Source organism: Choloepus didactylus, chromosome 4 (genome assembly GCF_015220235.1).
Source record: "Choloepus didactylus isolate mChoDid1 chromosome 4, mChoDid1.pri, whole genome shotgun sequence".
Taxonomy (NCBI): domain Eukaryota; kingdom Metazoa; phylum Chordata; class Mammalia; order Pilosa; family Megalonychidae; genus Choloepus; species Choloepus didactylus.
In genome coordinates, this window is record NC_051310.1 from 99,824,361 (window position 1) to 99,852,360 (window position 28,000).

General features: G+C 49.1%; 1 protein-coding gene across 2 annotated transcripts; it reads right to left on the minus strand.

Annotated features, from left to right (window-relative positions):
• Positions 1-180: 180 nt before the first annotated feature.
• Positions 181-27,937, minus strand: CIB2 (calcium and integrin binding family member 2). Of its 2 annotated transcripts, XM_037835361.1 has the most exons (7): positions 27,679-27,937; positions 21,228-21,262; positions 5,852-5,963; positions 5,317-5,475; positions 4,106-4,253; positions 1,276-1,471; positions 181-832 (listed from the first exon to the last, which is right to left on the minus strand). In XM_037835361.1, the coding sequence occupies exons 1-7, from the start codon at positions 27,727-27,729 to the stop codon at positions 811-813; spliced, it is 723 nt and encodes a 240-aa protein (XP_037691289.1). In that variant the 5' UTR covers positions 27,730-27,937; the 3' UTR covers positions 181-810. The 2 variants fall into 2 exon arrangements, with proteins under 2 accessions (XP_037691289.1, XP_037691290.1); XM_037835362.1 differs by lacking the exon at positions 5,317-5,475 and having other exon boundaries at positions 27,679-27,913.
• Positions 27,938-28,000: the final 63 nt, after the last annotated feature.

Sequence of the window (28,000 nt, forward strand, 5' to 3'; positions counted from 1 at the left end):
TGAGGCTCAAGTAAAGACTGGGGGCACCGGCATTGAAGAAAAGTTCATGCCTCAAGTGAGAGGGCGATGCTTAAACCAGAGAGGTGAAGTGCTAATGGTGGGGTTTCAAGGGCCAGGAGAAGAAGAACCAATGAATGTTTCCTAACATTGGCAGACATAGGAAACACAGGGACATGAAAATGTTTTATCACCAGGAATTCACAAACCTGTGGACAGTACACACCAGTGAGGATTCCGTGTCACGGGGGAGGGCAGACAGGGTGGTGCTCATGATCTGGAAGCAGAGACAGGGACAGAGCCCTTGACCCCACTGTTCACACAGCTTCACAGTGGGTGGTTGGAGGGAGAAGGAGAATGAGAAGGGTAGTGTGGCCCAGCCTTGGGTGTTGGAGAAAGATTGCATAGCTCATTAAAACCCCATCTTCTTTTTTTTTTTTTATGTGCTCTGCTATGGGCCCAGCACTTGAACAAGTCAGTCCCCCTCACCCCACCCCACTGTTAGGTTTTCTGCCTTCCCCTCCCAGTGGAGACATTTCTGGGTGGGGTCTGGGGGAGGTAGGGGGCCAGAAGGAGGGCTTGTGGTGGGACCCTGGGTCCAGGGCCAGACCACAGGGTGGCCCGGGAAGAGCACTGCTCCTCACATCCCCCTTTCCCTGGTTAAGTTTTTTTTTGCTGAAAGGGCCACAGGAAATGTTTTTGGTCTAAACCCCATAGGCCACAGCTCCTTTCCTGGGGACCTGGAGGTCCCACCTGAGTGGACAACCAGGCTGGATGGTGGGCTTCTGGGCCCCTGTAGTCTCAGCAGTGTCCTCAGATCCGGATGTGAAAAGTGCTGGAAAGAGAAAAGGGCAAGAGAGGGTGAGTGCTCTGGGCTGGGCAGGTAAAGACTCCTTGGTGAAAAGCTACCTAGGTCCCCAGACCAACCTGTGCCAATCCCTCAAGGAACCCTATAGGGAAGATGCAATTAATCTACTCTGAGGGAAGGAAGGCTTAGAGGATCACCTGTCCCCAGGGAGCCAGCCCCAATCACAGCCACAGGCCTCCTAGGTTCTCATCCTGCAGAGGGGACTTCCCAGTCACACGTGGAGGGGAGGTGGGTCTACATGTGGCCTCCCGCCTCCTGGTGCTGCATGGGGTCTTCAGAATGCCACTGCTGCCACCAGCAGTGCAAACAGGGGCCTCAACCCGCGGGGTCCCCTGAGGCCAGGCCCCCTGGCTGTGGCCCCAGCATTCAGGCCTGCCTTGTCCAAGCCCAGCCCCCCTGGGTGGCAGCACCTGAGAAAGTCAGGGGCCTTGGCAATCATGTCCTCAAAGTCGGCGAAGCCCAGCTTTCCGTCGCCATCCAGATCGGCCTCCTCAATGACCTTGTCACACACGAGCACCACCTCGTCCTCATCCAGCTCTGACTTGGTGAGCCGGGCCAGCATCAGCTCCAGGTCCTCCTTGCAGATGAAGTTGTCGGTGTTGAAGTCTGTGGGGCAGGGTCGGAGATGCTCAAGCCCGGGCTGGGTCCCCTCAGGGATCCCCAAGGGTCCTGACCTCCAGCACCCCTTCCTCTGAGCTGCTCGTGCCTGAGTCCCCCGCCATCCTCTGGAGTCCCCAAAGTATCTCCATGCACATTCTGGGGACACTGGATTCTTGCCCCCAGCTGGATAGGGGTCAAGGGGGCTCACCAGCAAGGCATATCTTAAACACCAAAATTAAAAAATTACTATTCACAGCACCCACAAGGACTGGATGCACAACCTCATCCTGAGACAATTCAAAAGTCCAAATCTGAGGCTTCTTGGGAGTTCGGGGCTCAGGCCAATGGCCCTGCTGATCAGTCAATAATGGACCTTGTTTTCCTTCTATAGCCAATGAAACCAAGGCCCAGAAAGGCCAAGTGATTGAACCACAGTCTGGGAGCTGCTCAGAGATGGGACTGGAATTCTGGCCTGGGCATGTGTTTTCTAAATTGCACCACACTGCCTTGGGCAGACCCTTGATCACACATCAGGTCAGGAGGCTCAGAAGCCTCTCAGAGGTAAGCCTCAAGGCTGTACTTTGTGCACACACACACAAGGGAACATGGTTTCATTCTATCTGGCAAAAGGTACTACCACTGTCCAAAGCAGAGCAAGATGGTTCAGAGAACCGAGCCATGTCAAGGCTCATCACAATGAGTTCTAACACCCTTCTTACCATTTTCCCACCCACCTACCATCTCTTTGCAGATGCTATTTCTTCTGCCTGGGGTGGGTACCCTTCCCATTTATCTGTCCAGCAAACTTCTATTCATCCTTCAAGTTTAAGCTCTACATCACCTCCTTGGGGTCTGGGGTGGGTTTCCCAGAAATGGGGTTCCCCTACCACTGTGAGCTCCCTTTGCCCACTGACCAAACCCTGGCATTAAAATTAGCAATGAAGATCATAACTACTAATGTTATTGAGAATTTTCTGTGGCTGGGAATGTCACATGCTCTATCTCATTCAATTTTCAAAACAATACATCAGGAATCCCCATTATACCGATACAGAAACAAAGGCTTGGAAAGGATGAGAGTGACCTGCTTGAGGTCACATCCATGGTCAGTGTTGGACCCCAAGCCCAAGCTCTTGACTGGTGCCCTGCACTGTCCCTGTCTCACGCTGGCCTGTGAATGCCCCCAGGGCAGCACTAGGTGGGGTACATCTCTGTAGGTTCTCTGGAAATATTTCTGGCTGGCGAGATACCGGTAGGGTTGGTGAGATGGGGATTACTGTGTCCATTTTAAATGAGGAATAGATCAGACCCTGAGCCTCCCCAGCACCAGATCCCAGGACCTCAACTGCCTTTCCCCACACCACCCCAGCCCAGGACAGCAACAGAGCCATGGTTCCTCTTCACCTGTCCCCATGCCAGCCTGGCTATGTGCTCTACCTGTCCTCTCTGGCAGACAATCGCCCTTCCTTGGAGCAATGTCTGCAGGGTCAGAGGCTAGAGGGACAATGGGCTGGATTTGAGAAGCTTTGTTTGTAGTGGGTAGACAAGGTGGTTACTATTTTCTGAGAAGCAAGCACAACATGGGTTTGTGCACAGATGCATCTAAGCCAAAGTCCTCTGAAATAAACATATGAAAACTATAAAATGAAAAACAGCCAGGTAGAGAGGCCCTGTTGCCTTGGGACCCACTGGTTGAACACAATTGCTGAGAAGGGAGATTTGTCCGTGGCTCCTAGGGCCCAGGACGTATCTCAGCCCCTCCCTGGGCCTTGGGGTCCCCTGTGAGGACTGAGAATTTACCTGCAGCCCCTGCAGGCCTGGTGGCTCACAGCTCCGCAGTGAGTTCTGCTGGTGTGAAATCTCCCCATCACTGTTGGAGAACCATCTCTGCACGGGTGCCTGGCGCCACCTGGTGGCCTGTGGGACAGTGGTCCCGAGGGCTGGTCCAGGACAAAGTGAGGGGGCCCATCTCTGAGAGCATTTGGAAGGGGGGCCTCTGGAAGCCTCCCTCCCACCCGGGAGACGTAGAGCTGGATGCTTGGCCTCACTCTGGCTCTTCCAGTTCAGACCTCCCAGGATTTCTAGGTGGTCTTTCCAGGATACAGAAGTGCCCTTCCCCATATGAAAACCTGCAGTGGCTCCCCAGTACCCTGTGCACCAGGGCAAAATTCCTTGGCTGATTCCTCACAGCCTGGCCTCAATTTCCCTCTTGAGACTCAAACTACCCCATAGTCCTACCATGTTCCAAACCTCTCCCATCTCAGCTAGCCCTGCACTTTCTCGAGTCCCTGAATCATGCTGCTCCCTTTGCCAGGCGTGCCTGCCCTTCTCAATTGATATATCATCTCTTGTCCTGCCAGGCCCCTCTTAAATGTCATCTCATGGGAAGCCTCCTCACACTACCCTCCCCTGCCCCCAGTGGGGCGTGTCCCTCCCTCTGTTCTCAGGACCCCACAGGTGCCTCTTGTGCAGGTTGTCCCCATTGGCCACCCCTCCCCAGGTAGGTGCTCTTCAGGGGACAGATCCAGCTCACTGCTCTCAGTGTCACCAGCATCCCCCAGGGTGGGAGCAGCAGCGGGTGCCCGAAGGACCCAAATCCCCCCACCCTTAGAGTCATGACCCCCTCCTCCAGGCCCTTACCATAGATCTTGAAGGCATAGTTCGCCTTGAGCTCACGGGGGGCCGACTCGCAAAGCACGGAAAACATGTCCACAAAGTCGTTGAAGGTGAGGTTCCCTTGGCCATCCTCAGAAAAAGCCTCCACAATCCTTTCCTTGAAGGGATTCTCCTGTAGAAAATAATCACAGTGATCACTGGGCACAGGTCAACAGGAAGGGCTCCAGAGAGAGACCTAATCCCTCTGAGCCTCAGTTTCCTCATCTGTAAAATGAGAATAATAGTAATATCCACCTAATTGGGTTGTTAGGAGGATTGAATGATTTAAAGTACATAAAGTGCTTGGGATGAGACCTGGAACAGGTAAGAGCTCAGCAAGCCATGTCATATCATCAAGATGAGCACTCAAAGCTTAGCAGACCCAACCTCATCTGAGGCAGGAGCAGGGGGATTGGTCCCATTGCCCAGAGGAGCATATGGCGGCTTCTGCCTCGACGTACAGGGCTCTGATGCCAGAAAGAGATGGCAGCACAGGGCACCACAGGCAGCCCTCAGCTCAGGTGTGCCAGGCCAGGATCGTGGGCGGTGGAAGTGGGGTTCAAAGGATCAGAAGCAGTGGGAGCCACAGAGCTGGCCGTGGTTCAGACTCCAACCACCCCAAAATCCATGAATTCTCCTAGACCAGATCAGATGTTGCCTCCTGCTGGGACCTGTACCACCTAGTCCTTCCTCTGCTCCCAGAGCACTTGGGGCCCACCTCTCCTGGAGTCCTTCCACTCCAACTGAGCTGGTGCGCAGCCAGCCCCCACGCTGTGCCCGGCCCCAGCCCAGCGCAGGAGGCCCCAGAGACAAACCACTTGGTCCCACTCAGGGGTGCCTCACACCCACAGTGACCCAAGCCTGGTCTCAAGCCCCTCTCTGGACCTGGTGGGGTGCTTTTCCAGAGGTGAGCTGGGGTCTCCCTGTCTCTCTGGACTGAAGTACCCGTTCACGACAGGACACAGGCCCCAAGTGGATGCCTCATAGAATTCTGATCTTACCTTTAAGCCACACACCCCAGGCCCAGTGAGAGGCTATTTGCAAAGCCCCACATCAGTGTCAAGCTTTTCACCAAATGCCCAAAGGCTTTCTTAAGGTCAGAGTGCACTTCACATAATAAAAGTAGCAGATTCTTAAAATGAAACTTTTCTTTTAAATACGTATGTGGTCTGCAGACCAGACAGCATCAGGATCACCTGGGAACTTAACAGGAAAGCAGAATCTTCGGGCCCCTCTCCAGACCTGCTGAATTGCCATTTTGACAAGATCCACAGGTGGTTCATGGGCATGTTAGCTTTGAGAACTGATGCAATGGATAACTGGGGTGACTTCAGTGAGAGTTCACTTTTTTTAATCTAAAAAAAAAATGACATGAGGTCTGCCAAGTGCGCCAGGCTGGGGCCTTTTAACAAAAGAGCAATCAGGTGCACACAGGCCAGCAGACAGCCAGGCCCTGGGGCAGCACTGAGTCTCAGCACCCTTACCCAGTACCCACAGACATAGCTTATTTATGGAGTGCAGAGGAGGAAACTGAGGCACAGAGGGGTTCAGTGAACCGGGCAAGGCCACAGAGCCACTAAGGGTAGAGCCAGGGTTCAACCCAGGCCTGGCTGCTTCTGCTGCCCAGACCCAACCAGAAGCGCAGACGCCCTCCTTTGACCCCAGCCCACCTGCCTGGCCTTCTCTAGCAGCTTCTGCTGTCCTTCCCGGCAGCAGTGGCCTCCCACGTACCCGGAGCTCAGGCATCTGGATGATGAGGCTCATCGGCACGTGGACAATGGGGCTCTTCCTGTAGTCCATCGGGACAAGGTTGGGGGCCAGCTCGTAGAACCGTGCATGGAGCCTACGAGGGAAGCAGAGAAAGAGCACCAGAGGGGGCGTGACCCCTAAATGCCAGTGGCCTGATGCTGTCCCGCCTCAGGTGCTGGAGCTCCACCTTGGCCAGGACCTGACCAAGGAGCCGAGGGGAGGCCATCTGCTCTGCCCACAGGGTGTGGGGTTTGCAGAGAGGCAGGTTCTGTCCAGCCCCTCTGCTGACAACCAGGTTGTGACCTTGGACTGTTTTGACAACACACACACACACACACACACACACCACCCTGGGGGCCTCAATAAGATCTTTTTATTTTTTCTCCTTTGGGCTCTCATAAAGACCTTCTATGTGCCAGGCACCGTGTGCAGCACTTAACACACTTCACCTCATTTAATCCTCCCATGACCATGTGAACCAAGGCATCATGACCTCAGTTTACAGCTCAGCAAACTGAGGGCCAAAGAGGATAAGAGTGATTTGTCTAAGAGTGCACGACTAGGAAGTACCGAGGACCATGCCTGGAACCCAGGACTGGAAATCCACAGGAGAAACTTAACTGCTCCCTGTCCTGCCGCTCCTGCCACCTCCCTTCTCCCGCGGCTCGCCTGAAGGCTTGGCCCAGTTCCTGGGCATCCCGAACCAAGGCCCATAGGGTTGTGTGTCTGCAAGACCTGCCAGCAGCCTTCACATCCTCTGGAAACCCCTATGAATGGGCCACCCACAACCCTGTTCCAGCTGAGAGCCACTGGGACCAAGTCTGCAGCCCTGGGCCTGGCCCTCCCCACTCATGTGTCAGGTTTCTCTGACCTCATCCCATCTTTCTGCCTCTACTTGACAGCCCAGTTCTCAGGAAGCCCCATCCTCCTGGAACCCAAGCCCACCGCATCACTGTGGGTGGTGCCTCAGGAGTGTGAGATCCTGGCACCATCTCTTTTAGAAGCCACCCCACCTCCACACACAGTCCTGCTCTGCCCTGTGTCTCCTTCTGCAGGTCTCTGCCATCCCAGAGAAAAGCCTCCCCCACCCCATCGCAGGCAGGTACAAAATGTGTTCAGATGAAATTGTGTCCATGAACTGCTGCTGGATGGGGGACTAGTGTGAAGGGCATCGACTGGGGGCTGAGGCAGGTAACCTGCCCAAGGTGGGGCCCAGGGCTGCTGGCTACTGGACGAAGGTGTGACCCCCCCTTATCTTCCAGGCCTGGTCCTGTCCTGCCACCCCCAATGCCAGATCAACTCACCTTCCTCTAAGTGGCCTGACCCAGTGATACACCCCCAGGCCCACGCTCAGTGGGCTCTTCAGCACAACCACCCAAGCATCCATCAGGTCCCGCCCTCTCACCATCCTGCCGCCTTGCCTTCTATAGCAGAGGGAACACAGAGAGTTTTACCTACTTGCCCAGGTCACAAGGATAATAATATCAGCCACTGTTTAGCAAGTGTACACTCCACTGTATGGATTACTTTATTCAATCCCCAAACCACCCTGAGAGGATATCAGTATCTCCATTTTCCAGGTGAGGAAGCTGAGGGTCAGAAGGCTAAGATCCCACCCTAGGATACAAAGCCAGTAAGCAGTGGGGCAGGGCTTGAACCCAGACCCTCCAAATTCCAAATGCTTGGCTCCTCCCTGCAGATCAGGACACTTTGTTGACTACATCAGCACCTGGTTCGGAGCACATCTAGGGCAAACACAAAGCAACAAGCCCAATTTCTCAGTCACGCATCCGTGCAAAAGAGCCTGGAATCACCGGGAAATTCCATGGGCTATGTGGAGGTGGGGAAAAAAACAGTGACAAAAAGCTATCCTTTGATGGGAAGGGGTCAGCAAATACTAGGGCAACAGGATTAAGCTGGAGTTCTCCATAAGTCAGCACTCAAGGCCTTCCTTTGCTCTTATTTTCTGTGTTGAGGACATTTTTGCCCTTTTGATACACCATCCTCAAATGATGGAACCAGGATTTCTATTTCACAAGTAGGCGTGTGGTTTCATGTTCTTTTGACAGATCCACTGTGTTTCCAAAGATTACATTCCCCACCTCACCTCAACCCCTGCCCTGTATGTTGGGGTATTTTCGGGAGATGATTTACCCCTTCAAGGTTATGTGGGGTGGCTGCAGCAGAAGCTTGAAATCAGGCCCTGCCTACTCCTCTCACTAGCTGTGTGGCTTTGATAAATGGATAACTCATCTGAAAATAAATTTCCCTATCAGTAAAAAGAGATTGTCGTACTTTCCTCACACTTGTAAGGATTAAGTCGGACGAGGCTAATAAAACCACCTGGCACTCAAACAGGGGGCTGTTAGCAGTGTCTGCCAGGGCAGGGGCTCCCTGGAAGGGTGGACGTGGGAGATGGGCTGTGGGTGCTCTGGCAGGGTTGAGGAGGTTTCTTCTCGGATGGGAAGGCCAGCATCTGCCCTGGTAAACATGTCCATTTTGAATCTGACTGAAGCAACCTTGGATTGTTAGGAAAATAAATGATCACAACTGACTCGAGAATTTGAGAATCTGAATCACTGTGGGAGAAACTCCAAAGATTGTCAACCAACTGCCTCCCTGTCATCCCTGACACCACCCCCCCCACCCCAAGAAAGGGCACTGCGGGTGTGCGGCACTCATGGGCAGACCCGTGTGGTTTGTCTCTGGGGCCTCCTGCGCCGGCCTGGGGCTGGGCAGAGAGGGGCTGGCCAACACCAGCTCTTTTGGGGTGGAAGAACCCCAGGAGGGGTCCCGAGTGCTCTGGGCCCACGGCACTTACACACACAGATGCAAGAACCTTATAAAGTAACAAATTGGTAAATCAAGCCAACAGTTTTCAAAAGAATATTATGTTAGGACCAACTAGGATTTATTCCAGGAATGCAAGGATGGTTAGATGTTTGGGAATCTGTGACTATAAATCATATTAATAGGCAAGAAAATATTTTATCAAGTTGATAGATGCTATAAAAGCATTTAAAAGACTGAACAGCCATTTATGAAAAAGTGTCTGAAAAGTTATATACCACAGTGTTCCCACTGATTGCCTCTGTGAGGTAGGAGTGGAGAGGGGTGATAAGAGAGAAGTCAACTTTTATCTATTATTTTATCTATTTCTGAATTGAATGAATTTTAAAAAGTAACCATGTAGTATTTTTATCAATTAAAAAACCACTAGAACTCTTAGTAAAACAGAAGCAAAAGGATACTTTCTTAACATGATAATGATCTCAAATCAATATTCAGCATCACATTTAAATGAAAAAACTAGATATATTCCCAATAAAAGTGGAATGCACACTCTTACTATTAATATATAATTTTCCCTAGAAGTGTGTTATGGTTGAGTTCATATGTCAACCTGGCCATGTTATGGTGCCCAGTTGTCTGGTCAAGCAAGCATTGGCCTGATTGTTACTGTGAGGATATTTCATGGATTTAAATTATCAGTACCTTGATTACATCTACAAACAACTGAAGAGACCGTCTTCAACAATGAGAGAAATGTCATCCAATCACTTGTAGCCCTTAACAGGAGAAGTGATGATGTCAGCAGTCAGAAGAGAAAATTTCCGTCTCTACTTCAGCCAGCCAGCTTCTCCGGGGAATTCATCAAAAACCTTCACTGGACTTCCCAGCTTGTGGAATCCCTATGGAATTTGGACTTTCCCAACCCCACAGTCACATGAGACAATTCTTATAAAAGTCTCATAATATCTACAGGATATAAATATACACCCTGCATCCCAGGTTCTCTTTCCCTAATACAGCTTTGGTACCAGGATTGGTTCTTGAGAATTTTAAGGATGAGATTTCTGAATTGGTTCTGGGGTTTTGGGAATTGTCCTCTAATCTGATTAGATTGAACGGCCTTATTTCCAACAATCAAGATGGCACTGATAGTCCATGTGTGAGTTGGCAATGGAGATATACAAAATATCACCACTGGATATGGCTACAAAAATGCTTGTAAGAGGCAAGGCTCTGGGTGAGGGTATTTTTGATACCTTAACAGAGTTTTGTGGAGTTAAAAGGTATAATGATGTTGAATAGTGTTCCTAAATACACTGGAAACAGCTGTAAAAGAAAGGGATGAGCTCAAGGAATCAAATTCTTCTCATGACCTATCCCTACCACCCCTTTTTTCTTCTAGACCTACAACTAAACTGAAGTCCCAACAGGCCCCAAAATGTTAGATAAAAAGTGACCCATGAGGACGTACACTACACTCAAAAGAACCTCCTGATTTTTCCAAATTATATAGACAGAAATTGGGGGAATATGTATGGGAATGGATATTAAGGGTGTGGAATAATGGTGGAAGGAATATAAAGTTGTATCAGGCTGAATTTACTGATTTGGGACCACTAAGCAAAGATTCTGGATTCAATGTTGTAGCTCAAGGGGTTAGAAAGGGCCTAACAATTTGTTTGGGTGGTTGGCTGAAGCATGGACCAAAAGGTGGCCTGCACTGCCTGAGGTCAAAATGGCAGAGCTCCCTGGTATAATGTAGATGAGAGGATCCAAAGGCTAAAAGAGATTGGAAGGTTAGAATGGATTTACCATGTAAGACTTACACACCCACTCCAGGAACATCCAAAGGACACACCTTTCACCAGGACTGTAAGGAATAAATTTGTAAGACTAACTCCATCATCCCTGAAGAGCTCTGTAGTTGCTGTTCTCTGTAGGTCAGATATTACTGTGGAAATGGGAACTACTGTCACTGAACTTGGATTCTTGAACACAGTGGGAATGATCAGATCCCGGGTTGGCAGAAGCCAAGTGGCAGCATTTAATGGCCAAAGACAAGGTGTGTGTGGCTACCATAATGGTCAGTGGACTCAAAGCAGTAATCAAAATAGTCTGACTCACAGAGACCTATGGCATTGGCTAGTAGATCATGGGGGCTAGTAGAAGTAAAATAGTTGGGGCAGTCTACTAAATTCTTACTTGGTCTGTATAAGCAGAAGAGGTCTAGGTCAAGTGAACAAAAGTCTAACTTGAATTATAAAAACAGAGAGTCACAGTCCCTTAATCAATTCCCAGACTTGAGATAGTTTACAGACCCAGAGCCCCTTGAATGAAAGGAAGGCCGGGTTGTCTTAGAGAAGAGAAGGTTGTCTAAGATTATACTCTTAATCTTCCTCCCAGCCTTCCCCAAAGAGACCTACAGCCTTTTTCCAGGGTGCATTGGGGAAAAGGAAATGATCAGATATTTGGGGGATTATTAGACACTGACTCAGAAGTGAATTAATTCTAGGTGACCCAAAATGTCACTCTGGTCCAAAATCAGAGTAGGAGCTTATGGAGGTCAGGTGATCGATAGAATTTTAGCTCAGGTCAGTCTCACAGTGGGTCCAGTGGGTCCCCGGACCCATTCCGTGGTTATTTCCCAAGTTTCAGAATGCATACTTGGAAGAGACATACTCAGCAACTGGCAGAATCCCACACTGGTTCCCTGACTCATGGAGTGAGGGCTATTATGGTAGGACAGGCCAAGTGGAAGCCACTAGAACTGTCCCTACCTAGCAAAGTAGTAAATCAAAAGCAATACCAGATTCCTAGAGGGATTGCAGAGATTAGTGCCACCATCTAGGACTTGAAAGATGTAGAGATGGTGATTCCCATCACATCCCCATTCAATTCTCCTGTTTTCTCTGTGCAGAAAACAGATCTTGGAGTATGACAGTGAATTATCATAAACTTAACCAGGTGGTGACTCCAACTGCAGATGCTGTTCCAGATGGAGTATCATTGCTTGGGCAAATCAACACATCCCCTGGTACCTGGCATGCAGCTACTGATCTGGCAAATGCTTTTTTCTCAATGGCTGTTAGTAAAGACCACCAGAAACAGTTTGCTCTCAGCCAGCAAGGCCAGCAATATATCTTCACTATCCTACCTTAAAGGTATATTAACTCTCCAGCCTTATGCCATAATCTAGTCCACGGGGAACTTGATCATCTCTCCCTTCCACAAGACATCACACTGGTCCATTATATTGATGATATCATGTTGACTGGACATGGTGAGCAAGAAGTAACAACTGTTCTAGACTTATTGATAAGGCATTTGCATGTCAGAGGATGGGAGATAAAGCCAACAAAAATTCAGGGGCCTTCCACCTCAGTGAAATTTCTAGGTGTCCAGTGGTGTGGGGCATGTCAAGGTATCCCTTCCAAGGTGAAGGATAAGCTGTTTCATCTGGCTCCTCCTACAAACAAAAAAAATGTACAATGCCTGGTTGGCCTCTTTGGACTTTGAGACAACATATTCCTCATTTGGGTGTGCTACTCCGGCCCATTTACCTAGTAACCCAAAAAGCTGCTAGTTTTGAGTGGGAAGTAGAACAATAGGAGGCTCTGGGACAAGTCCAAGCTGCTGTGCAAGTTGCTCTGCCACTTGGGCCATATAATCCAGGAGATCCCATGGTGCTGGAAGTGTCTGTGGCAAATAGAGATGCTGTTTGGAGCCTTTGGCAGGCTCCCATAGGAGAATCACAACACAGACCCTTAGGATTTTGGAGCAAAACCTTGCCATCCTCTGCAGATAACTGCTCTCCTTTTGAGAATAGCTTTTGATCTGCTTCTGGGCCTTAGTAAAGACTGAACACTTAACCATGGGCCACCAGGTCACCATGAGACCTGAGTTGCCTCTCATGAACTGGGTGTTGTCTGACCCAACAAGCCATAAAGTTGGGCATGCACAGAAGCACTCCATCATAAAATGAAGTGGTATATAAGAGATAGGGCTCAAGAAGGTCAGGAAGGCACAAGTAAGTTACATGAGGAAGTGGCCCAAATGCCCACGGCCCTCACATCTGCCACATTACCTTCTCTTTCTCAGTCCACAGCTATGGCCTTTTGGGGAGTTCCTTATGATCAGTTGATTGAAGAAAAGAAAACTCAGGCCTGGTTTACAGATGATTCTGCATGATATGTAGGTACCACCTGAAAGTGGACAATTGCAGCACTACAGCCTCTTTCTGGGACATCCCTGAGGGACAGTGGAGAAGGGAAATCTTCTCAGGTCAGGGGGTGGAACTAAGAGCAGTGCACCTGACTGTTCTTTTTGCTTGGAAAGAGAAAGGGCCAGAGGTGTGTTTGTATCCTAATTCATGGGCTGTCGCTAAAGGTTTGGCTGGATGGTCAAGGACTTGGAAGGAACATAATTGGAAAATTGGTGACAAAGACATATGGAGAAGAGTAGGCAAAAGGCATAAAGATATTTGTGTTCCATGTGAATGCTCACCAAAGGGTGACTTCAAAGAAGAAGATTTTTAACAACCAAGTGGATAAAATGACCCGTTTGGTGGATACCAATCGGCCTCTTTCTCCAACCACACCTATCATTGCCCAATAGACTCATGAACAAAGTGGCCATGGTGGTAGGGACAGAGGTTATGCTTGGGCTCAGCAACATGAACTTCCACTCACCAAGGCTGACCTGGCCACAGCCACTGCTGAGTGTCCAATCTGCCAGCAGCAGTGATGCCATTCCCCAAGGTGATCAGCCTGCTACCCAGCAGCAGGTTGATTACATTGGACCACTTCCATCCTAGAAGGGGCAGCTTTTTGTTCTAACTGGAATTGACACAAACTCCTTCCCTGCATGCAATGCATCTGCCAAAACTACCACATGTGGACTTATGAATGCCTTATCCACACAGCATTGCTTCTATCCAAGGAACCCACTTCATACCAAATGAAGTGCAGGAATGCGCACATCGTCATGGAATTCACTGGTCTTATCATGTTCCCCATCATCCTGAAGCAGCTGGATTCATAGAATGTTGGAATGGCCTTTTGAAGACAATTATGGTGCCAACTAGGTGGCAATACCTTGCAGGGCTGGGGCAGTGTTCTCCAGGAGGCTGTCTATGCTCTGAATCACCATCTACTTTTTGGTGCTGTTTCTCCCATAGCCAAGATTTATGAGTCCAGTAATTAAGGAGTGGAAACAGGAGTGGCACCATTCATTATTACCCCTAGTGATCCACTAGAAAAAATTTTCCCTCCTGTCCCTGTAACCTTAAGTTCTGCTGGTCTTACAGATCTTAGTTCCAAAAGGAGGAGTTCTTCCACCAGGAGACACAACAAGGATTCCATTGTACTGGAAGTTAAGGCTGCCACCTGGCCACTTTGGGCTGCTCATGCCTCTGAATCAACAGGCAGAGAAGGGAATTACTGGAATTGGCTGGAGTGATTGATCCTGACTATCAAAGGGAAATAGGACTGCAACTACACAATGGAGGTAAAGAAAGAGTTTGCCTGGAATACTGGAGATCCCCTAGAGCATCTCTTGGTACAACTATGCCCTGTGATTAAAGACAATGGAAAACTGCAACAATCCAATCCAGACAGGACTAATGGCCCAGAAACTTTGGGCATGAAGATTTCCCCCGCCAGGCAAAGAACCACGGCCAGCTGAGATGCTTGCTAAGGGTAAAGGATGGAATGGATAGTGGAAGAAGGTCGTTATAAATATGAGCTACAACCACATGACAAGTTACAGAAATGAGGACTGTAATAGTTACAAATGTTTCTTCCTTGTTTTGTTGAGTATGTCTGTATTATACATAAAGTAAATGTCTTCATTTTCTTCCCTATCTTATCCCCTTATCATATGACATAAGTTGTATTAACTTCACGTCATAGTATTTAAGTTATAGGATATAAAGTTTCACAGTGAATATTACCCAAGGACTTGCACCCTATTCTGGGGAAAGTTAGTGCATTTATGGTTATATGCAGGATGGTTGAGTATTCTATTTTTACTCAGATTATGGTTTAAGGAGATGTGTATGGATGCCAAACTGACAAGGGGTGGACTCTGATGGTTAAGTTCATGTGTCCGCTTGACCAGGTGTCCAGTTGTCTGGTCAAGGAAGCACTGGCCTGATTGTTACTTCAAGAAAATTTTGTGGTTTTTAAGTCATCAGTTCATCAGTACCCTGATTGCATATATGGTTGATTACATCTACAACCAACTGAGGAAATTGCCTTCAACAATGAGAGACATCTCATCCAATCAGTTGAAGTCCTTAAAAGGAGAAGTGATAAATGTCAGCAGTCAGAAGAGAGAATTTCCATCTCTACTTCAGCCAGCCAGCTTCTCCTAGGGAATTCACCAAAAACCTTCATTGGAATTCCCAGCTCGTTGCATGCCCTATGCAATTTGGACTTGCCTGTCCCCACAGCCATGTAAGACAATTCTTTAAAAAAATCTCATAATATTTACATTATATATATCTCCTGTCATTTCCATCTCCCTAGAGAACCCTGACTAATACAAAGTGCTAAACAATTTAGTCAAGAAAATAAAATAATACATTTAAATATTGAAAAGGACAAGACAAATAAGCATTATTTGTTAGAAAACCAAAAATAATTAGCTTAAAAACAATTTGAATTAGAAAGAGCTCAGTAGCTTTTCTACACAACTTTTTTTCTACACATCAGCAATAGCCTTTTCATAAATATGATAAAGAAAATAAATCTAATTCACAATACAAAAATCAAAAACAACTAAGGATAAAATAAATTAAAAACGTATATGAAGAAAACCATGAAGCTTTACCAAGGAATGTAAGATATTTAGGTAGGTACGTAAATATTCTTATTTTTCTGATAAGAAAACTTTAATGCTATAATCCTCTCTTCATTTTCCTGTAAAATCAATATAATCCCAATCAAAATCCACAAAGAATCTATTTGGGAACTTGCCAACATGATTCAAAAGTTTATGTGTTGAGGGGGTGATATATGGGAACTCTGCACTTTCTACATGATTTTTCTGTAAACCTTCAACAGCTCTAATTTTTTTTTTTTAAAGTTTGTTTGGAAAAACAAATGTGGGAGAGTACAGGAAAAAAGAACAATTGGGGAAACATTTGCCCTATCAGATGTTAAAACAGTTTAAAGCTATAATCAATAAATAATAAATAAATAAAACTGCCTAGACATCCCTGAAGATAGGGAAAGTTATTAAACTAGTGGAAGGGTTAGCAATAGACAGGATGAAATTTAACAAAGGATTATGAATACTGAATCTCTATATAATTTGCTTTTTCTTAATTGCTAGGGTATTAGAATAGTTAGAAGGAAAGAATTGAAATGGTGAAACTGTAACACATAGCATCCTTTGAAATGTGTTCTATAGCTACTTGTTAAATTGTAATTTGAAAGCTATATATTTTTGTATGTATGTTGTATTTCACAATAAGGAAATAACTGAAACTATGGTACTATAACTCATAACAACTTTGGAAATTTCCAAAGTTGTTAAATCATACTTTGAAAAATATCACCTTTTTTTGTATATATGTTATATTTCACAATAAGGAAATAACTGAAACTGTGGAACTGTAACTTATAATATTCTTTGAAATTTATTCTCTAACTACTTGTTAAATTCCACTTTGAAAGTTATCACTTCTATGTATATATGTTACATTCTACAATTAAAAAAATATGATAAAACAAACAGTATGAAACAGACACTGGCATAGACAAGGCGGACTAGAGAAAGAGGCAGGTCCAAATATAAATGAAAATTAGTCCATGATAAAGAATATTTGAAATCAGTGAGGAAAGGATGGATTCCTTTGGAAATTACAAACTGGTGGCCCACATTCCTTCCTGGCTTTCACACAGCATTTTAAAATCTGAAATTAGTTGTCAACATTTACAAATTAAAAGATTTTACATTAAAAACCTGGATTTTCTGATGACGCTGGGTCTTGGGCTTAGGAGCAGCTGTTCCTGCAAATACCAGTTCTCCAGTGTTCCTACTGGGCTGGATGGCTACCTTCATTTACAGTGCATGTTGGCCTTTATAGGCAGCTGAGTTTGAGATCCTTGGATTATTCAACAAATAATTTGGGGACAGAAGCCAAAAAACATATAATAATCAGTGAGATTTAGGAAGCAGGGAAATAGGAAGTCATACACAGCTGCTGGAGGTGTATATCAGTTCAGTGCCTCTGGAGGCTAATTTGGCAATAAAAATATAAAACCTTAAAAATGTCTATTTATAGCATATGGTCCAAAAATCTGTTAGAAATTATCCTAAGGAAATAATTCCAGAGGTGTGCAGTTATTTTCATGGTGCCACAAGGATATTCTCTGTAGTGCTACGGAAACAACCCAAACATACAACTAAATGAATTAAGGAATATCCATTAAATGCAGCCATAAAAAATGATATTATAGAAGACTATTGACCTTGAAAGTTATTCATGAAATGTTAAGTGAAAAGAGCAGAATGTACAGTATGATTCCATTAAAAAAAAAAAAAGCTCGTACACATTTATAGGCCTAAAAGGAAGGCTGTTCACTAAAATGTTAGTGATTATCTCTAGGGAGATTTTTTTTTTTCTTTTTAGCTTATCTATTTTTACAATTTGTCTAAGGAAAATCAAGTTTAAGTAAAATTACAAAACAACACGATCTGACTTTTTGATAAACACATACAAAAGTACTGGCAGGATATATACCAAATCCTGCTATTTGCTATTTCTGGACAGTAGGATTAAGGATCATTTTTTCTTTTCTTCTCTTGGATTATTTTCAAATTTTTCTACAATAATCTTATATTACATGTGTAACAAAAAAATTACAAGTAATTAAAATAGACTATACAAAGTTTTTTTTTAGAGATTGAAAAAACAAAATAAATAATAAAGTATCAATAGGCAAACGACTTGGGGCACTGACTGGGTGTGCCTCTGTCTATATAAAGGGTACACGGACTCCTGACCCACAGCCTAATTGTGGGGTAGTGGAGAGTCTAAGCCTTAAGCTCTTATCCACAGAAAGATGAGACCTGGATTGGATGCGGTGGACTGTCTATCCAGGCTCAGCATGAGGCTGGAAGACCTGGGCCCTGGGGAGCAATTGGATCTACCTGGAGTGTGGGGAGGCAGGGGCTGGCCCGATGGCTATCTGTGACTTGGTATCTGTGACCTAAGTCTGCCAGAGAGCTGGGCCCCAAGCTGCAAAGACGAACCTGCTGCTCAAGTGTCCTCCTCGTCATCTGGTCTGTACTCAGGGTGCAGCTTACCAAGAAAACCATCCAGTCGGTGGGGGTGGCGGGGTGGGGGATGGGGGCAGTAGCACTGAAAGGCTCTTCTGGAGGAAGGCAGACAAGCAGAGGCCTGGGTCTGGCCTGCCTGGCTCTGCTGCTGACCTGCTGTGTGTTGCTGGGAAGGTCCTAGGTCCTTGCTCCTTGCCCTCTCTGGGCTCTGGGCCTCAAAGCCTCAGTTACACCCGGATGGAGGAGGATGGACTGGAGATGAGAACAGTGGAGGGGACTCGAGGGGCAGGATGGTCAGTCATGCTGGCCCTTGTTGTAGGCTGGGGAGAAGGCTGGAGAAAAGTGAAGGTGTAACTGAGAAATTAAGATTTAACAAATAATTATGACAACTGAATCATTATATAGACCCCTTTCTCTTACTTTCTAGTATATTGTGGAATAGCCAAAAGGAAATACCTGAAATTACTGAAACCCACTGAACTGCAAATTGTAAAAGCCTCCTGACTGGTCTGCTTGTACCCCTTTATTTTAGGATCACAAAGAAAACCCACTAATGTTCATGAAGGAACTTGAGTCAGCCTACTAGTAAAGGGCTGACTGCAGTGTAGTTACTTGTTATTATAATGTTAATCTAGCTTAGTTCTATAGCTTAGGGCCACTCCTTTACATTTGTAAATTGGAGTTGTTTATACTTGTTATTGTAATAGTAACAACTCCCTCTCCCCTTGCTTAAATCCATAAAAACCCTAAACTCTTGAGACAGTTTTTAGGCCCATAGGCCACATCTGTTCTCCTTGATTCCTTGCAATAAACTCCTTCTCCCTTTGAAACCCCTGTGTCATGGACTGGCTGTAACGGGAATCAGAGGGGCTGAAACTGGAATCAAGCTGTCTTGCCCAGCCTGGTGCCTCCAGGGGCAAGTAATCCCACACCCTGCCCATCTCACTATCCTCCCCCGAGGGTGGAGAAGTGGGCAACAAAACTTTCAGTAGACCTTTGCTGTGTTTAGCCAGCACTGTGGCTCTGGAACCTGCAGACACAGGGGTGTATGAGAAATCAGCTCCAGTGAGCCCTGTCACCCTACACGTCAGGGGCGGCAATAGAGGCACAGAAGCTGCTGTGTAACAGGGTCGAGGGAGCAGGAACCAGATTCCAGGACTTCTGTTCCCACTGCAGTTTCACCCCCCCCCACCCCATGTGACCACTTTGCAGAAAAAGCACCAGGACTGAGTCCCTTGGGTCCCCAGTGAATGCTAACAGAGGCAGACCTGAATGAATGCGTGAAAGAACAGCAGGGGAGGGGCCTCAGGAATGGGTGTCCAGCTGCCTGGAGGAGTCCTTTTCCCCCTTCTTGGACCCCAGGCTTGTCCTCTGCTCCAAGCTCAGCTCTGAGGCCTCCGAAGCACCTCCAGCCTCCAGATGTGGAGCCACAGAGGCTGAAAGGGGTGCTAAAGGGTCAGAGTTGGGCAGGGCAGGACTATGGGAGTCAGACCACTCCCCACTCCAACCACCACCTCAAGTTCTCCCTCCCCACCAAGGCCTATTACATTTTCATGTTGAGTCCAAATCCTGGCCCTCTGGTCCTCTTTGGCAACCCTGCTGCCCTAACTCTGACCACTCAGGGATGTGGGGAGAGCAGGCCCATGCCTTTGACATTGATGGTCCCCGGCGTGGAATGCTCTCTCCTGGTCCACCCTACCCATCCTTCACCCACCCACTCCTGGCTAACTGCAAGGCATGGGGGGCTGGTACTGGGACCCACCTAACTGCAAGGACCTCCCAGTATAGGAAGGAGCTGGGCACAAGAGCCCATGATGAGCCCATGGAGCTCTAAAAAGCCTGGAGGAGCAGCTGTGTGAGAGCTGGGTGGCGGAGAATTGGGGGACATGGCTTTGGAGCTGGATCTTGAAGGATGCATTGGAATGTTCCAGGTAGAGGAGATAAGAAAGGGCACACCAGCGGGCAGTGCAAAGACCTGGAGGCAAGGGGGTTTTGTTGCCAAGATGGAAATGGTCATAAGTCTCAGGAGACAAGCAGCCTGTGCTTGTCATCGACGGAGGTGGGCAGAGTAGGGGGAACTCCCTGTGGTGAGGCTCAAATGAAGATTTGTGCCAAGAACTCTGAAAGGTAAAAGGTACCACAAGAATGCCAGGGGTGATGGTAGTGTAATTATAGTTCTGAGAACCATCCTGTTTGAATACGGACCCCACCCCACACAGCACTCAAGCCACAGACCAAATCTCATTTAACAAATAACATACCCCGTGTTCCTGCCTTTCAGCAATGCTATAAAGACAGGTAACATTATCTCCATTTTACAGAAGAAGAAACCGAGGCCCAGGGAGGGGCAAATGCTTGCCCAAAGCCACAGAGCCAGGAAGTGGGAGTCCAGCCAGGTCTACTGATGCCAAGGCCTGGGGCCTTTGCCCCTCACCTTCCTCTCCCTCCACCCACCCAGGGGACAGCCTGGGGGAGCTCAGCCCTTGCGGGAAGCTGGAGCAGGCTCCAGCCCAGCCTGTCCATCGATCTCCAGGAAAAGTGATCCTGAGACTTGTTGGCTTTCAGTGCTACCTGATACCCTGGGCAGAGGGGCTGAGCAAGGCCTGTGGGGGCCAGGTTTCCTGCATTCTGTGATTCCTGCCCACTGAGGCTGCCAGCCTCCCTCTTCTCTCCAGTCTGGGCCCACCTCCCACCCCCAAGGAGAAGGGTTGCTGGAGAGGGAGGAGACCCCTGGTGGACAGCTCAGGGGTGGAGGGGGAATTTCAGTCCAAGCCCCTGACTTTCAGGCCTTCCAGGAATGGGAGGATGTCAGAGCCAGAAAGTCCTTAGAGACCCCTTGCCGTAACAGACAGGGATTCTGCTGACGCCCTGGGACAGTGGTGCACGGTGGTGCATGATGTTGGTCAATGGCTATGTGATTTTGGCCAAGTTGATAAGCCTAATCTGTAAAATGGGAATTAAAGGATTCCCTTTCACAAGGTCACAGTGAGAATTAAATGAAAATGTGCCTGAAACCATCCCCCACAGAGCCTGACAGCCAGTAAGCAGGAGCTCAATTTCTGGCAGAAAGATCTGGGGCCTCCCCCGCAATGGGGCAGGAAGTTCTTGAGTCCACACAGCAGCCCAGTGGTGGAGATGAGGCCTGATCTTGGCCTTCCAACAGAAACTGATGCATTTCCTCAACTCCAGCTCATAACGGACAGCCTAGCCCAGGTCCCCTAGCCCCACCCTCCCCCAGGCCCAGCGCCAAAGGGGTGAACAAGAGGCTAGCACTTACTTGAGGATGTCCTTCTTATTGAAGAAGGTGCAGTCCTGTTGAAAGAAAACACAAGCACACAGTTGGTTGTGCATGTCCCAGCTCCTTCCTTCCTCAGAGCCCTTGACAGGGCCTCACGGGGACAGCCCTGAACTGGGGGCAGAAAGATCACTAGTACCCTGCCTCCCCCCCCACCCCTGCTTCCACCCACTGCGGACAGCAGATTCTAGTGGGTCCAGAAGGTGCCTCCTGAGGCTTTTGACAGAGCTAAGCTGGACCTGTGAGTTGCGTGCATGGGGAGCTCGGCAGCATGCTTGGAGGGCACATTTAGAGGGAAAATGGAGAATTCAGAGGTGGATGGGTCAGTTTAAGCGCCAGCAGGGTACCCTGGGGAATAACAGGGGAAGGGGCTGGGAGACAACTCAGGAGATAAACTTAGGAGTAAGGACGCCCAGGGCCACCACACTGTGCAGGTGGTGCCACTCCCTCAGAGCCCCTGAGAACGGTCTCCCTGGAGCTGGGCGGTATGTGTCCCAAGTGGCCACGGGCAGCAGACCCGCACTCAGAGACTGAGAGGCCCAGACACATAGACAGAGAAGCATCAGCAGACACCTGGTAACTGAAACCACAGGAGTAGATGAAGTCACGCAGGGGAGTGGAGAGGCCTGGGGTGTGGGTGAAGGAGGAGAGGAGGAGAAGAGGGGCAGGAGAGAAAGAGGGTCAAGCCCTGAAGAGGAACCAGTAGCCTCTGGACACAGGCTGAGGGCAGCAGCTGTTGGGGACCCCAGGTAGGCATTACTCAGGGTGGGGGCAGCACTTGGCTCCCAAGCTCATCCCAGATTATAAGCTCATTTTGGGGGTCCTCTCCAGAATCACCTGGGGAGCTTTTAAAAAATCACTGAGCCCCAGTCTGAACCCAGACCCATTAAATCAGAATCCCTTAGGGTAGGATCCAGGCATCAGCAGTTGGCAAAGCCCCCTAGGTGACTCCCATGTGCAGCCCAGGTTGAGGACCAGAGCATGGGGGCCTGGCATGGTGCTGGGGGTTTGGAATATCCAAGTGTGTTTAATCCTCACCACCAGCCTATGGGAGCAGACATTAGCTCCTATTTCACAGATGGGGAATCTGAGGCTCAGCAAAGTGGAATAACTTGCCCTAGGTCGCACACACAGCTTGGGAGGGTTGAGACTGGAATTTGGGCCTGTGTGCGGCTTGACCACTGTCTCAGGACCACAAACAGAGCTGCAGCCCACCCATGACCACTGCACACCAAGTACTCCATGTTCTGCTTCTGCTGTGTATTCCTAGTACCTGGCACACAGTAGGTGCTCAGTACAGACTTGTGGGATAAGTGAACAGACCATTTCCACATATACCATCCAGAGCAGTCATATTTTCATTTCAGTGGCTGCAGAACATCCCACTGAGGGCATCTGCCCCTGCTTAATCTAACCTCTCTCCTCTTTCTGAGCATTTGTCAACAGTAATGTCCACGTTTTCACCGTTACTGTTAAAGCTGCTATGAACCTGCTCATAGACTGATGTTTTACTTTTTTTTCTGTTGTCTTGTTTCCCTGGGACTCATCCCAGGGAGGCAACTCACAGGGATTAACATGACAGATGCCTTTAAAAGCTTTTCAGGCATCCAAGTATCTGACAGCACGGCAAAGGAAAAGGACGGTAGGTTTACATCAGATTCAAATTCTAGTTTTGCTTTGGGCCTTTATGCATGTCATTCTTCTTTCTGAGCCCTGGTGTCTGCATCTGCCAAACGGGGATAGTGGCTCTCTGAAAGGGACATGTGAGGGGCAAGTGAAAGAAGGTGCGGGAAGCCGGAAGGTCACGGCTGGTGGGGGTTCTGTCTTCCACTTTGGTGCAACAGCCCTGTCTACCCCATGGCTGGGGCATCTCCCCCGAGTCTGTAGCTATGTGCATGATCCACTCTGGAGTTATCAAACAAAGATCCTGCTCCCCTCCACCCACTTAGCTGCCCAGGGAGCTGCAGCCACATGTCTGCAGGAATTCCTGCTTACACTTCTCTCAGAGAGCAAATGTTCCCATCACTGCGTGGCTCCTGGCAGTTCACAGGGATGGGCCTTCAGGCAGGTCAGGGTTATGAAGGCTGGGAGTGGGGTAGGGAGGGAGCCTAGCCCAGGAAAGGGGGCCTCTTAGGACTCTGGCAGCAGAAAATAGCCCAAGAGGGCAGGCTGGTTCTTATAGTAAGAATTCCACTTAAGGCTTGAGTTCAGCCTCCAGGCCTATCCACCACCTGAAGTGCCTTACCCTTTTTCCAGCTTGTCCAAAATCCTTCTCAATCTTCAAAGCTCAACTCAAGGGCTACTCCTTCCAGGCAGTCTTCCTGCCCTCATCTCATACACACAGGGTCGCCTGTGCCAGTGGTCAGGAGCCAAGCCCCAGCCAGTGGCTGCTCTCAGTGGAAGCCTGCTCTCCACCCAGCCTTGCCAGCTCAGGCTTCACATTGCCCACCTGACCGCCACACCAGCTCTCGGTCAGGCTCCAAAGTGGTCTCAGTTTATCCCCACAAGAGTCTTGTGATGTGAGCATAGTAGGGTGAGCAGTTATTTCCATTTTAGAGGTGGCGACGCTGAGGCCAATGTGCTGGTTTGAAACTGTTATGGACCCCAGAAGAGCCATGATCTTTTAACCCAATCTTTTTGGGTGGAAACTTTTGATTGAATGTTTCCATGGAGATGCAACTCACCCACCAGTGGTTAAATTTTGATTAAATTATTTCCATGGAGTTATGGACCTCACCCATTCAAGGTGGGTCTTGATGAGTTCACTGGTGTACTTAAGAGAGTTCAAGAGCCAACACAGACACTGACACTTGGAAACACTTGGAAATGCAGGCAGAAGGATGTCTGGAGATGCTAAGCTAAGAAATGAAGCCCAGAGTTTGCCCTGGAGAAGCTAAGAGAGGACCCCCAGATGCTTAGAGAGAAACACCCTGGGAGAGAGAAGCAAGGACACACAGGAGCTGAGAGAGAGGAGTGAAGACAGAAGCCCACAGACATTTTGAAGAAATCCATTTTGAAACACAACCCAGGAACAAAGGACCAGCAGACACCAGCCACGTGCCTTCCCAACTGACAGAGATGTTCCAGATGCCACTGGCCTTTCTTCAGTGAAGGTAGCCTCTTGTTGATGCCTTAGTTTGGACACTTTTATGACCTTAGAATTTTAAATTTTAACCGAATAAATCCCCTTTATAAAACACCACTTCTGGTATTCTGCATAACGGCAGCATTAGCAAACCCGAACAGCCCAGAAGGGGACAGTGACTTGCTAAAGCCTACAGTATCAACAGCCCAGTGATGACTTGAACTCAGGACTTACCCTCCTTAAGGCTGTGCCTTAACAAGTGTTCCTTTGTTCATTCATTTTACAACACCCTCCGAGAGCCTCTACTGTGCCTGGGCAGGGGACACACTGGGAGGGAGGTGAATTGTAAACAGATGGTAATGACCTGGTATGAACCATTCTGTGGCCACAAGAAGCATGGTGTATGTGCGTCATAGGCCCACTGAAATACACCCAGCCAAATGAACAAGCATAGGATAAGTCAGAGACACCTTCCCAGGGAGGCAAGGCCCGGCCTGGGCAGTCTGGGCTAGTCCAGGTTATTGAAGAGCTAGGAGGAGGCACTAGGGGATCAAGGGCAGAGCTGAGGGAGGGCTTGATTAGAAGTCCTCAGTGTATCTAGAACCTGAAGTGCCAGGGATGGGATGAGAAAAGAGGCTGGGGGCCAGCTGAGCCCAGACCAGGCTGTGCCAAGCACTGCTCTGGACTTCACTCAGGTGGCTCTCCCAAGACAATGGAATTACAGGGAGAGGAAAGGGTCATAGCTGTATTTTAGACAGAACCTTCCCCCTCGACCCTGCATTTCTGTTCCCAGGCATCCTAGACAATTCCCTAGGGTCTTCCAAGGCAATAGGGTTAATAGACACACATTGCAACTCTTTGTCCATGGGTTATTTTTATAGAAAAAATTGTTTTATAGTGGTGATGCATATTGTATCTATTGAAGGAAGGAAGGGAGAGAGGAAGAGAGGGGAAAAGAAAGGAAAGAGAAAGAGTGAGCGAACAAGGACTGTGGCAGCCAGAGGAGAAGTGAGGAAGGAAGCAGTGATAATTTCAGCTCCCATGAGACTGAGGAGGCCTGGCCCAGGGCTGTGGCTGTAGAGATGCAGAAGAGGTGACTCCAGGTGAGATACTGAAGAGGCCAAGCCACAGGTCTTGTTCTTAACTGAAAAAGTGGACTTAGGGAGAACAGAGAGTTGGGACACAGGGTTCTGGGGAAGGCTGTTAGGTTTGAGGGGTCTGGGGGATGGATCTGGAAGGCAGAGGAGTAGTCTGGGAAGAAGACTTAACTTTGGAAATCATTACCACACAGGGTCTGGGGAGGGGGGCGCCCGCCTTGGGAGCCCATCTACCACCAGGCTGGGAAGACAGAAGCAGCCTTGGAGGTCACTCCAGAAAAGGGGTGGCTACAGCCCAGGGTAACTCCCAATCTCACCTGGCCTGTGGCTGTCTGGAGAGCCAGAGGGAGGATGTGGGGCTCTCAGGTTTCATAGCTCTCATTTCTCCCACCCTGCTCTGGCAAAGGATCAGAAACCAACACCAGACTGGCTCCAATGGGTAACCCAATGCCAGGCTGGTCTGAGTCCCTGCCCCCATGGAGCTACTCTTCACTTCTCAGCACCGTCTGCCTGCCTGCCTGCCTGAGCCCACCTCCAAGCCTTTATCCAGGCTGATCCCTCCACCTGCAATGCCTCCTTCTGGGCCCCTTGGGCAAAATCTCATCTATCTTTCAAGGGGTTGCTCAAGTGAGGCATCGTTTCTGAACCTGAACTTGTCAGTCAAAGCACTGCCCACCAGCCTCTCCTAAAACACACTCTACCACCTGCCTCTATCACAAGGGCTACACTGGAGGCCAGGGTTTGTCTTTCTAGACTGGAATGCTTTGAGAACAAAGTACACATAGGGCACATCCCAAGTGAGATGTGAGAGCCTTGGATTCACCATTCAAATTCCCATGTAAGCTCTGACCTGGCAGGGTACTGAAGGCTCCTTGGCCTCCATTTACTCCTCTGCAGAATGGGGTTAATACTCCACCTCACTGTGTTGATCAAATGAGTTGATGTATGCAGGACATCAAAGTATAGTGCCTGACACACATAAATGTGGCTGCCCCCTTTCTTCCCAGGGCCTCCCATGGGGAGCTGACCAATCTGTACCACTGACAACTAGGCTTCCAGGAGGAGAAGGGGCCTTTATCTTATTTCCACCTACATCAGAAGACCTACATTTCAAGCCCCCTTTGGCAACAGGCATTTTTGGAGACCCTGCTGGTGCTCATCTCTCCTATGTTCACAGGAGCCAACACAGTCCAGGCCCTTCTGAGTTGGGGAGTACCGAGGAGGCATGAGAATTGGTCCTTGAAGGATGAGAAACATATCATGGAGAGAGAGGGAAGAGGCATCCCAGGCTGAGGAATCAGCATGGGCAAAGGGAGGGAGGAAAGAAACAGCCTGGCGAGTCAGGGGAACTGCAAATAGTTGTGGAGTGGCTGCAGTGCAGAGGGCAGGGGAGAGTCCTGGGGAGGCTGAGACTGGGGGTGGGGGGTGGGGTTGGGGCTGGTCTGGTCTGGGCCGAGGCTTCAGGAAATGGACAACCGCAGAAAAGTTTTTACATGGGCGGGAGGGCATTACAATCTCTGATCTGGAGAGCTGGCTCTGGAGGCAGGGAGATCTGGGTGCAGAGGATGTGTGTGGGGGGTGTAAGGGGGTGGCTGCTGGGGGCCTGAAGAAGTTTGGAGAAATGGCCATGTAAGGCGGGTACCTGACTTGACCTCTTGTTCCAGTTATTTCCATGCTGCCAAGAAGCTCTTGGGGCAGAGAGAGAGACCCCAACAGAAAAAAACAAGATGCCCCCAACTTAAGACTGCATTTGGGGGCTGATGCATCCCACTCTCATCCACATATGGCCCCAGCTGATTTCTGCTTCACAGAAACACTCTCCTGGGCTGCCTCTGCCTTCCCAGGATAAGGGGGAGATGTGGGGGATGGGGGAGGGTGGTCTACGGTCCAGCCCATGTTTCCTAATCCTCCATCTGCGTGCCAGGGTGGCCGCTGGGATGAGCGGCTTGTAAGGGATTCTGGTCCAGCCTGGGGCCGGGAAAAAGAATGCTGAATGGGGGAGAGAGGTGGAGTAGCTGGAGGGAGGCGCGCCTGAGAGAATCTTCCAAATGGAAAGCGCTCATTCCACAGATGGGGAAACTGAGATTCGGCAAGGGGAAGGCACAGGCCCAAGGTCATGCCGCGAGCAGAAGGCAGAGGCAGGATGTGAATCCAGGTGAACTGCCTTTCGGGAGACCTCAGCTAAAGGCAGGGGAAAGGGGGGAGGGGGGGAGGGGGCGTCGCTCTGGGGGTCCGAACGCGCCGGGCTCACCTGGTAGTTGTCCAGCTGCTCTTCAGTGAAGATAGTCTGCTTGTTTCCCATGGTGGCTGCGGCGCCGTCGCTCGTCCGCCCGGGCGCCGCCTCCCATCAGCGGCCGCCAGAGCCCCGCGCCCCGCGCCCGCGGCCCTCGCCAGGCCCACAGCCGGCAGCATCCACCACGGCCCGACCTGCCGCCCCGCCGCCCTGCTCCGCCCCTCCTGGCAGCTCGCCCGGAGCGGGGCGGGGGTCTCGGAGGTGGGGACGCAGACCCGGAGCAGCGGCGACTCCGCCCGGCGGCGGGGAAAGCGGGAGCGGCCAGCCCCGCGACTGCTGC